The sequence below is a fragment of the Pempheris klunzingeri genome, chromosome 16 (assembly GCF_042242105.1).
Source record: "Pempheris klunzingeri isolate RE-2024b chromosome 16, fPemKlu1.hap1, whole genome shotgun sequence".
NCBI classification, from domain to species: Eukaryota; Metazoa; Chordata; class Actinopteri; order Acropomatiformes; family Pempheridae; genus Pempheris; species Pempheris klunzingeri.
The window spans coordinates 1,772,117-1,784,786 of NC_092027.1; the positions used below are offsets into that span (position 1 = coordinate 1,772,117).

The window sequence follows — 12,670 nt, forward strand, 5'->3', positions numbered from 1 at the left end:
CTGCGTGTCTGACTCCTTATAAGCTCCTGGAAACACGAAACACAGTAAAGTGAAGCAGTGGAGCAGTTTCACGGCCGTCGCCATCTTGGTTTTTTTGGAGCCAGAGGAGCAGGTAGCTAGAGACTGAGAGCAGAAACTCATCAGGAAGATGTTCACTGAGCTGATAAATCATTTCCTCATTGACATCCATCCAATCAGACTCCTGTTTGGAGCCAGTGGAGTCGCCCCCTGCTGGACATCAGACCCAGAAGCTACGCCCACTTCTTATATACAGTCTGTGCATCTGACAAAGACCTCCTCCTCCTCCTCTGAGATAAAATCTAATGTTAAACTAATACAGCGACCTTCTTACCATCCACAGCCAGATGAACTCCTCTGTCCACATGAACAGCTCCTCCTCTCCGGCTGGTGCAGAAATACAGGCCGGCGTCCTCCTCCTGCACCCCCAGGATCTCCAGATCGGCCGACCGATTGAACTGGACGACCTCAACAACTTTGATGCGGCTGTTTGCAGTGTGAAAACTGACTATGTGTTGTCCCGCTTTACTTGGTGTAACCGTCAGCAGAGGCAGCAGCTGATCTGAGCGCAGGAGGTACCAGGTGACGTCCATGCCGGACGTCAGGTTACAGGTCAGCAGGACGTCCTGCCCCGTCTGGTGCACCCGGGGAACAGGTGAGGCCGAAGACGGGCGGCTTCCTGCAACGCCTGAGGAGGGTAAGGAGGGCGGACGGTGGAGGAGGAAGGAGCATCATCAGCATACTTGATCTCATACAGATAAAACTGTGTGTGGACACCTCTGTCTGTATACATCAGTGTACTGGTGGTCTGTTTGGGCTTCAGTTCAAATGAAAGGAACTCTTCTTCACGCTACTAAAGACAATTTAATTCAAAACCAGTGGTTCAGGATGAATCTGAGGAGTCACACAGTGATTGAAAACATATTTCTGCTGCACAAAATCGTGTTTAGATCTAAATATCTGTTAACCTTCCAGTCTCCAGTGTGCTCTACTGTATAAATGTATAATCCTCTTCCTCTTTCTTCCTCCTCTCCTTCTCCCTAGCCAGGTTTGCACAGCGGATTTTACTTGAAATCTGGATATTTTAGATTAATTAAGATTTCTTTTCATCTTTTGGTATTGTATACTAGTCTTATGTTAAACTATTCTACTCTAGGTTGGACATATTTTATATTTCCACATATCGTTTCCTTTTCTTTTCACCACTGTTTTTGTTAAGTGTTGGTTGTCTTGTGGTGGCTATCTGTCTGTCTGTCTGTACCACTGCCGTGACAAAGTCATTTCCTGTGAAGGACTAACACAGAAACTATTCTATTGTTATTCTAGTGTGGTCAACCAATGGAGGCTCTGAGGAAATCTTTCTGTTCTATCAAATCTCCGTCGTAATATGAAATAGTTCAGATCTCTTCTGGAGGGTTCACAGATCTTTAGTTTCTGTTTCTACGTTCATGTTTTCTGTCTTTATTTAGTCATATTTGATGGAAAAACCAAAAAAAAATGTTTCCCCATATATGGAACAATCAACAAAAAGAAGTTGAAGATGCTGCAAGAAACGACGTCACATTAAGAAAAATACCACAACAGGCACAGACGAACTTTTAGTTTACAGACTTTACGTGTTAATGATCAGATTCTAGCGTCTCTTCACACCTCGAGTCTTCGCCGCCTCTGCGTTCACGTACATTTCTGCAGAGCGGCTGCAGATCTCACTCTAACTGCACCCTGGGAAGGTGGAGACGAGGTTTTTGGGAGGTCAATGACGACATTTTTGGCTTCGGACACTGATCCGAGTCACCGTCCACAGGCTCATGTGATGCCTGACAACAAGCGATGTAAGAAAACCCTCTTGAAGCAGGTCCCAGGTGATCAGACACACCCTCACACCTGTGGATTTGCTTTTGTTTTCACCTTAGCTCTGGTATTTCTTTCTCCAGCTTGTGTGACTCGACCAAAACCAGCTGTTTCTTGAGAATAAAATATGAAAACACCAAAATAAACACACCAGACATGACAAATATGAAGCTCTAATCCTCTAAGTCAACCCTTCTCTTGTGCCAACAGTCCTTGAATCTCTCCACGCAGCACCTTGAAAGTCTCTCACTGCATTTCAATTAACAAATATTTAGTGAAACTGTCCTTAACTTACAGAGGAGAGGGAGGATCCATGTGAGAGCTGCCATGTTTCAGAGGGTGAAAGCTCCGGGAGGACTGTTGAGTTCATTCAGGGAGCAACAAGTGAAGTTAGAGGGAGGAGATGTGCTGCAGGACAGACAGCAGAGACCACCAACATGCCTTTATTAGTGCAGAAAACGAAAGACTGAGGATTTCCTACTAATCACACACTCACACACACACACACACACACTCTCACACACACACACACACACACACACACACACACACACACACACACACACACACACGTACACACACATGTACACACACACACACACATGCACACATACACTCTCTACGTGGCAACTGATAAAGCCACACTAAGTTTCGTTTCTCCGGAGATGCGTTGGTATCTATTATGCAGGCGATACAACGGACAGTCCTTCAAAATAAAAGCGCGATTAAAAAAACAAACAAAACTCCCTTGTGTAGTTGTTGAATTATTATCAAATTTACTGAAAAATATACTTTATAGAGCTCACTGGCTCAATAAAAAGTTTTCACAGGATGGTCAACAACCTTTAACAAAACATATATACGTAATATATATATATAATATATACGTAAACATATATATATAACTTTTTTTGGGCCTTCAAACTAAGTTGATATTAAAATAAAATCACTTCAGAGGTTTTAAAGATGTGTTTATGAGTCCTGTGATTCTCATGATGTGATTCTATAATATTGTTGTAAAAATATTATATTTCTGTCATAAAACAACACACATACACAAAAATAAACAATATAAACAGCATATAATATAATAATGAACAATTAATACCAACAATAACAACACTAAGAAATGAATTAATGAAGAACAATCAATGTAATAATCTTTGACAATTAAAGCCTGCATGTATTTTTAACTGAAATTAAGCTTCAATAATTATGCAGTGATGATCATTAATTGATAAACAGTCCTGAACACCTATAATAAAAACTTTAGGAGTAAATTAAAACCGGTGAAACAGTTTTCTATAACATAGAATAAATAAAACCTCTTAGTTAAGTATCAAAAGTATCAAGCGCTTTTATTTTGAAATCACAGGAAACGGTTGGCTCAACGTGATGGGCGGATTGAATTTAAAGACACACACTTTAATAATACAGACACTCACTCAGACAGCGCTGACGAGGACAGTGGACTCAACCTGTGGACAAGATGAGGCAAGAAATTAAGAGGTACGGGTGAGAGACATTTATTTTGAAAGGAAACGCTTCTTTTGCAGCCAGTAAAAATACATTTGCATTTCCTTCTGCGTCTGCTTTACTTTATTACTTTACTGCGTATGGTCAAGCAGAATTAACAGAGGATGCTTTTTCTTTAAATTAAAATATGCAACAAGAAGTTTACAGGCTGCAGAAGGTGGAAACATCTGCAGGATAAAAACTATTCTCTTCACATTCAGTTCAGCAGGTGAGGACAGGTAACATGCTGCTGCTGCTGCTGCTGCTGCTGCTGCTGCTGCAGTTTCATTAGTGAGGAAACCAGCAAGTGAACAGAAACGAAAGCTAGTGATCAGATTAGATCATAGTACTCATGGGGGGAACTGTGGTTAAGATCCAAGTGACATTTGAGCAATAAAACAAACTAGTAAATTGATTTTAATGTCTGAATATAAGAAGTGGAGTCAGTTTTTGGTGTTAAAACCATTAAATAAACATATTTTTTTTCAAATCCAAGACTCATCATGTGAAAGAGACTCATCCAGAACCTCTTAAACTGTTTTTTAACCAACACCACTGCTGTATTTCATGTTAAATGTTACTTAATTCTGTATAATTTAGACATTTTAGTCTTTTCTTGTTGCATTTCACACTTTTTTATGTCATTTTACAAGCTTTAAATCAATATAATAAATAAAATCTGCTTAATTATACTGAATAAACAACTTTATTTATTATGTACGATGTTCTAGAGACTGATTATTTCTGATTTTTCCAGTCATTCCTTCAGGACCCTCCTTCTCCTTCAACTTCACTGTCTCCTGCTTGTCCATTTAGTTGGTGAGTATCAGCGTGTGGTTGACGCTCACAAACCCGTTAGCTTAGCGTTGTTTCAGCCGGATGTTTTAGATATCACCTGGATTTTGGACCCAAAAACTGGCGCCAATTCTGTCCAGTAAGAGCCATTTTTGGAAAAGTTTAGGTTTAGGAATGAGGTCGAGGTGGACAGATGGGTTAGTGAAACCAAAAGTAACCCAAACCACCAACGCCTCCTAATCTAAACCAGCTGCTGCCTACTAACTAATCACTGTTATAGATCCTCTATAACTACAGATGTCTCACTACAGCCTCAGTAATATATTATTCCTGCTGTAGTGGACTGTAAGCAGAGTTTTTATAGTTATTATTGCAGAGAATGAAAAGAAAGTTAACTTCAGAGGATGAACCACACCCTCATTATTCTGTCTGAATCCTCAGCGGATGTCGTCTCTGCGCTGGAATCTCAGACAAATGAAACCATTCATGGTTAATTCATTAATCACTAACATGTGACTTCCATGAAAAGGGTTTGAAGGAGAAGTTAAAAACATGAGCTGAGGAACAAGTGGTTCATATTTTGGTTTGGACTTCGTTTTTTATAAGCTTTATATATTTATTTTATACGTCGTCCTCTTGTTAGTTGTCTCTGTTCTTGCTCGTAAAACTTTTGGCTCTTAAAAAACTGGCTGACTGGACGTTCAACATTTAGAAACAGGCCATTTTTCATCACTTTAACATGACTTTTCCTAAAACACAGCTAAACATTTTGTATTAAAAGAGCCTTCATGCCCCTGTGTAGCCCCTGAACTACAGTTAGCTAGCGGTTCCCAAGCTGGGGGTCTCTTAGGGCCCCTCTTAGGGGTCGCACCAGGGAAGGCAGAGCGGTCGTGGGATGATTAATGGGGGAGGAAAGACGGAGAAACAGAAATGGTGGATAATTTGACCTCTTGGGGAAACATCTGAGGTGGACCTGCAGCTGAGATTATATTGTACATGTTTAATAAATATAGAGTCACACCTACGATATTATTTCCCTGGAGTAGAAATATAAAGCAAACTTACTAAAGTAAGTACATATTCCTTCATTAGCACTTAAGTTAATATATTTTTCTGTGACTGGTGTCAGCATATCGTCTAACGTTAGCGAGGAACTAATCGTCCAAGACGTTGCCTCTCCTCTCCCAGAATCCTCTGCCCACCTCCAGATCGTCACCTCCAAGGTGGGAAGCCGGGCCGTGCTTCCCTGCAGCTGGAAGCTACGCCTGGAGGAGGCGCCCCCGTCCCCCTGCCATGTCCAGTGGAGGAGCCCGGCAGACACCGTGTTCGAGCTCTGGGGAACGCAGAAGTGGCAGTCGGAGGAGTTCGATGGCCGGGCGGAGATTCCCGAGGACAAGCTAGAGTCCGGGGACTGTTCCCTGATCATCAAGGACGCTCAGATCGTTGACGCGGGGCGATATGAGAGCTTCATGGTGGTGAATGGAGTGAGATCCACAAAGACCAGGGTCTTCATTCAGAGCGTCAAGCTGTCTGTGCTCGGTCAGGGTCGTCTTCTGTTGTCTTTTTATCTCATGTAGACTAATCCGTGCTGACGTCTTTACTGACCTTGGATGTTTGTTGTTCCTTTTAGACCATAAGTCCCTGCAGACCCATCGTCCGGGGGAGAATTTAGTCCTGGATCTCTACACCGTTCACTCTGAGAGAGTGGTCTTCCAGGGCAGGTGAGTCATAACTAAAAGTGGGGGTGGATGGTTAGTGGCAAGCAGGTAAACTTTCATTTAATTCACACCAGAGGCTTCAATCGGGACCAGTAAAGCTGCTCTTTCAGTATGAAGCTATAAACAAACCCATTTTCCTGAGATAAAACAAAAACCAACTAAAATAAAAGCACCTTTTCTTCTGTATGCTCTGATCTTTCCTTCCTTATCTCTTATTCCATTGTCTCATCGCCCGGCTCCTACGCTCAGGTTACCTCCTCTGATGGTTTGTTCCCACCGCCCAAAATGACTGTTTACAGCAAACTAAGACTAAGATTACAGGCTGCTGGTGCAGCCATGAGTCAACCTGTGATGTCTGCTCACAAAGTGGAGGGTAAAAAGAGACACAATCATGATAGTAATGGAAAAAAATAAGAGACTTCATGTGGGGGAACTTACCAAAGTCAGTATTAATCATATGTGGTGTTTCTCCCTGTTGCTGTTGACGCACAGCAGATACAGGAACCAGGATATCATATTACTACATCAAACTATTTTGATACCATTAACACACTGCGTCCTGCGACAGCTGCTGTCTTTGCCTGTGAGGTTGCTTGTACAAACTTGCAGCACAAGTGTTATCAACACTAAGCACCTTTTTGTTTCTGGTGCAACAGTTTGCTCTTAAAGATGTAAATGGAAAAAAATGAAAAATAAATCTGATGTTTTGTTGCAGAAGTGGTTAAGCCAAGGACAAAAGACAATAAAGACGTCTGATGGCGATACAGGGAAAGACTTCGGGCTGTTACATGAGCCAAAGCAATGTGCTATTTGACTAAATGTGTCACTGTAAAAATGCACGTCCAATTGGATTCTGGCACCATGACGGACATGGAGCTCACGGCGACTACAGTGCTACTGTAGAGAAGAACGATTGCAAAGTTAAAATGAAGGAAGCGTAAATTTTGCGGATCCTCGAATTCGTGTAATTCGCCTCTTGTGAGGGCGAGGACACCAGGTTAGAAAAATATATTGTGATTGATTTATTCTGTGCACCACCTGTCGGAAAGGATGTTAAATCTGTTCCTTGCTCCTGTCGGGATGCTTTCTATGAACGGCATGCCGAAGACAACGATGGCGCCTATTCTGTCCAATGAGAATTTCCCATCTGGTGCATTCGCCAAAAAAAAAGCTTCTTTCTCTTGGATTATGCTCCCGATTACGCCGCCTGCTGAATATGCTCAGCAGTGTTAATCCCAAGGCCTCTGGCCTAACTATGAGACATGAAGAAAAAAGAAAAACGTGCAATATTTCCTATATTTTTTTATATTTTTATAACCAAACCATGTGCAATAGCCTTTTTCATCATGCAAATTACACTGTTGTTTGTATATACTGGATATATATATATATATATATATTCTCCTTTTTTATATCTTTTATTTATTTTTTATATTTCTATATATCTTTCCAGTGTATGTGTATGCATGAACTGCTGCTGCTGACACTGAATTTCCCTGCCGTGGGATGAATAAAGGCTAATCTAATCTAATCTATGCTGGTGATTGGCTCTTTTAACAAAGATTAAACTCCCATGGTTTAAAGAAAAAGCGGCTATTGGGAAAAATTGGAATTAAGGCTGAGGTATCCAGTTCTCATGATGCATCCATGGTCTATTTTCACTGAAAGATTAAAGCCATGAATCTGCGAATCTGTGAGCTCATGTTTTATGTGCTCTGTTAGATGCGTCCGGCCTGATAAGATACGATACGCCACTGAGGCATTTCCATAAACAACCAAAATGGCGGCCAGTGATGTGGAGCGTCCTGTTGAATCAGCATCAAACGAAGTGCACGTAAAGGTTAAGTTGATAAGAAAGATGTGTTTAAGTCAGCGCCGCGTCACATGTTTTGCCGCTCTGATTGGTTGTAGGTCTATCCAATCACATCAGAGGCGTTTCGGTCTGCGCCCATCGTTAAGACCCTTCGGAAACTGAAAATGAAGCGAGAGGTTCTGAGAGCATTTGCGACTCGTCGATGCGATGGCAGGCGTACGTGGAGCTGCGCGAGAAAAGCTGTTCGACTCTTCTGAGAGGATCGCGATCACTCAGAGCTCTTTGGCGAAACAAAGCTGCTTTACCACCCGAAAGATGGTAAGGTGGTTCTCCTCTTCTTCTGGGGTTCTTCTTCATGAACGTCTCTATCCCCTGTGGTGAGTTTGTGTCCTCCATCCTGATCTGTGTTTAAATTCCACCACAGGGCAACGCTCGGGAGGCACGTGGGCAAGCTCGCCGACCAGATACCGCGTGTGGAGCGGACGAACCCGGGCTCACTTATGGCGCTTTTCCATCACACAGTTTTAGCTCTACTCGCCTTAACTCGCCTCGGTTTGGTTGGTTTTCCATTACAATTGCGTACCACCTCAACCGGATGAGTAGGTACGAAAAAAGTACCAGGTACTATCAGCTAATGGAAAAACCCAAAAGACCGAGTCGGGTCGGGCCGAGTCGAGCTGAGTAGGTGTTAGAGGAAAAGCTCCATTAGCGGCTTTGATGAAGGTGATCTCAGCCACCAAGTCCCCGACCCGAGAGGAGAATACTTTGGATCCTTGTTACGCGACAGTGAGCTGTCTGACCACATCATGATCCACCTGAGTCCTGCATGCAGACAGAAACTAAACCTCCTCCATCATCATCATCATCATCATCATCTGGAGTCACTCGCCACCAGTCTGCCGTCTCCCCAGGACCCCGAGGTGAGCAGGACAGATTACGGTCGACTCCCTCCACCCCAGACTTTTTCCAAACTCTCGCCTCCAGCAAGAAGCTGAAGTCCATCAAGACCAAGACCTCTCACCAAAAGAACAACATCTCCCAGACTTTAAATGAATGAACTGTTCCGTCTTTATTTTTATGCCCCAGAATAAAAAAGAGGAAGAAGAAGAATTCCTTGTATGTGAAAATCTACTCTGGGAATAAATGAAGATCACAGCACTTGCTGCGTGCTGAAGGCAAGACGTTGGAAACTTATTTCCAAGTTGCCCTGACATGTCCTTCAACCATATGCTGTGACGATGCTGAAGAGCCTTAAAGCTGCATCCTCTCTAACGTCCAGCAGGGGGCGACTCCACTGGCTCCAAACAGAAGTCTGATTGGATGGAAGTCAATGAAGAAATGATTTATGAGCTCAGGGAACAGTTTCTGCTCTCAGTCTCTAGTTTACTGTCTTCTTCAGCACAGCAGGATGTTCATTTAGTCAATTATGGTCCATTTAGAGGAAGATACACCAGGAAGAGGGGGCGGGCTTTAGGGCGGGGCTACCTGCTCACTGACCAATCATAGGAGGGTCACGCCTAAACCTAACCAATCAGATCCGGTTATTTTTTGCAGAATAAACGTCATTTCTGGCTCCAAAACCAATATGGTGACGTCCTAAATGCCAAACATGAGGCTTCATAATGGCGTTCCACAAACCAGTGAGTGATGTCACAGAGGCTACGCCCCAAATTTCACACAATGGATATCAGAATTTGATCGCCAGATTGTCATTAGATTAAGAGAGATTAACTCTTTTTATTTTGATTACTTCTTTAGCTGTGCTGTTTCCAAGATATAGAGGAAGGTTGGATTTTTATGAATTTCACTCCGTAGATTCTTTGTCCCCAGAGGATGAAGTCATTTCAATTTGTTTACCGTTATATCTAGTGTCATCGTCAAGACAAAAAGTAAAGCTTGTAAGTAAACTGAAAACTAAATGGGCTGGTTTTCATTCGTTTCACAGGATATACTCATGCTTCCTTTTTATTTCCAGGAGCTCTGACTGAAAATGTGACCTTTGCTGAGTGCATTCATGCTCCCCAGAGGATGAACCCTTTTGCTGGGCGTTTTCCTTTCCTAGCTCCACTCCTGGTGATCTGTTGCGATTACCAAAATGATCTGTGACTATAACAGCTGCTCTTATTCTTTTTTGTTGGCTTGTTCTAAGGATTACTGAACTGTGCTCCGCAGGAACAGCTCGGAGTGGTCGGACCTGTGGAAGAAGGGGGATAAAGACTGCCATCGTATGGAGAAAAATCCACTGAGAGACCAGCTGACCATTAAGAAGCTCGAGAGGTCGGACGAAGGGACGTACAAGGTGCTGGATCAACACGGGCTCGCTGTGAGCACTGTGCAGCTTTCGGTGGACGGTGAGAGGCCATTTTGTTTTTCTCTCTTATTAACCTCCTGGTGCATCAGCCAAGTGATGAAGGTCAGATTATGGATCATAACTGCGATTATAGATGCATAAAGTCTTTGTGTCTATTATCAAGAAGTCACATTATATTGCGTTTAGTCCACAGACCACTTTTTAGCTCTCACCCGGGATGGTTAGTGAAACATTTTGACATTACATTTGTTTCTGGGAGCTACAAAAGGACCAGAAAACAGGTCTCCCCTACTCCAGTAGTTCAACTTTAGTCTTAACCGGCACAACGGGTGCATTTCTGCATGCGATCCATCTCCTTTCTGACTTTGAAAACTGTTCACCGTTTCACAGAAAGTTCCCCACCTCCCAAAAGCCATCAGATTCAGGAAATTCAGCCGCTAGCAGGTGAGAAAATAACATTCAGGTAAATGACGGAGACTCACCTGAGGGGAAAGCTTGTGCAATAACCGTCTCTGCTGTCTTTCCAGATGACGCTGCCAAAAACGTCTGCTCAGCTCTTCTCCTGCCTGTTCTTGTCACGACTCTCCAAATTCTTCATCACTCCTGAGAACACAGTGACGACAGCACTCCCATACAGTGCTCACTATATTTTAAGAATGTACCACTTTCTGTCCGGTGTGACCACGAACACTGCACATTTCATACGAGTCACAGAATGAGGATCGGATATGATTTAGCTCCAAAAATGTATATACAGTGGGGCAAAAAAGTATTTAGTCAGCCATCAGTTGTGCAAGTTCTCCCACTTAAAAAGATGAGAGGCCTGTAAATTTCATCATAGATACACTTCAACTATGAGAGACAGAATGAGAAAAAAAAAAAATCCAGAAAATCACATTGTCTGATTTTTATAGAATTTATTTGCAAATTATGGTGGAAAATAAGTATTTGGTCAATAACAAAAGTTCATCTCAATACTTTGTTATATACCCTTTGTTGGCAATGACAGAGGTCAAATATTTTCTGTAAGTCTTCACAAGGTTTTCACACATTGTTGCTGGTATTTTGGCCCATTCCTCCATGCAGATCTCCTCTAGAGCAGTGATGTTTTGGGGCTGTCGCTGGGCAACACGGACTTTCAACTCCCTCCAAAGATTTTCTATGGGGTTGAGATCTGGAGACTGGCTAGGCCACTCCAGGACCTTGAAATGTTTCTTACGAAGCCACTCCTTCGTTGCCCAGGCGGTGTGTTTGGGATCATTGTCATGCTGAAAGACCCAGCCACGTTTCATCTTCAATGCCCTTGCTGATGGAAGGAGGTTTTAACTCAAAATCTCACGATACATGGCCCCATTCATTCTTTCCGTTTTTACCAAAAAGTTCTATTTTGGTTTCATCTGACCATATGACATTCTCCCAATCCTCTTCTGGATCATCCAAATGCTCTCTAGCAAACTTCAGACGGGCCTGGACATGTACTGGCTTAAGCAGGGGGACACGTCTGGCACTGCAGGATTTGAGTCCCTGGCGGCGTAGTGTGTTACTGATGGTAGCCTTTGTTGCTTTGGTCCCAGCTGTCTGCAGGTCATTCACTAGGTCCCCCCGTGTGGTTCTGGGATTTTTGCTCACCGTTCTTGTGATCATTTTGACCTCACGTCCTTTGACAGCTCTTTGGTCTTGGCCATAGTGGAGTTTGGAGTGTGACTGTTTGAGGTTGTGGACAGGTGTCTTTTATACTGATAACGAGTTCAAACAAGTGCCATTAATACAGGTAACGAGTGGAGGACAGAGGAGCCTCTTAAAGAAGAAGTTACAGGTCTCTGAGAGCCAGAAATCTTGCTTGTTTGTAGGTGACCAAATACTTATTTTACAGAGGAATTTACCAATTAATTCATTAAAAATCCTACAATGTGATTTCCTGGATTCTTTCCCCCCATTCTGTCTCTCATAGTTGAAGTGTACCTATGATGAAAATTACAGGCCTCTCTCATCTTTTTAAGTGGGAGAACTTGCACAATTGGTGGCTGACTAAATACTTTTTTGCCCCACTGTACATGATGGACAGAAAATGACTGAAAATGTCTTCACAGGAACGGGACAACTATTTTGGAAAATTTGCTTAGTGATATTTGCACATCTTGCAGTTGTTTAAACATACACGTGTGACAGTATTTTTTTTATGGGATGCATTTTGTGGACTATTTCTGAAGACATTTAAATTATAATTAATGAAAAAAAACCTAAAGTTTTCTGAATGAATCTGAAACTGGACGATAATTCATTGATAATAATAATAATTAATAATTGATTTCAGTCATTATCATTCATTCTCGTTACACTTGTAGGGTAAAAATGTGGTAGGTGGTTTTACTCAACGTGGTTATTGTTTTCAGTGCTTAATTGCTTAATTGATATAATATAATACTTCAATGATAAACTGGTGTTTCTTCCCTGTAAATGCTATGAATTCATTTTAATTAATGGGGTTAATTAATATCTGTGTGTGTGTGTGTGTGTGTCTGTGTTCTGTAGCCAACGTAACTTTTGCAAGAAGTTGCTTGTGTTTAATAACCTCTTCTGTTTCAAGAAGCTGAAAGAAGAAACTACATCGTGCACAACAGTGAAATAATAAAACAAGTGAACTCACAG

At 42.2% G+C, this 12,670-nt stretch overlaps 1 protein-coding gene across 1 annotated transcript; it reads left to right on the top strand.

Moving 5' to 3' along the window:
* The first annotated feature begins 3,304 nt into the window (after nt 1-3,304).
* On the top strand, nt 3,305-12,669 carry igldcp (Ig-like domain-containing protein). Its single transcript, XM_070846289.1, has 7 exons — nt 3,305-3,378; nt 4,142-4,203; nt 5,368-5,718; nt 5,810-5,900; nt 9,883-10,061; nt 10,412-10,465; nt 10,549-12,669. The coding sequence occupies exons 1-7, from the start codon at nt 3,359-3,361 to the stop codon at nt 10,626-10,628; spliced, it is 837 nt and encodes a 278-aa protein (XP_070702390.1). The 5' UTR covers nt 3,305-3,358; the 3' UTR covers nt 10,629-12,669.
* Nucleotide 12,670: the final 1 nt, after the last annotated feature.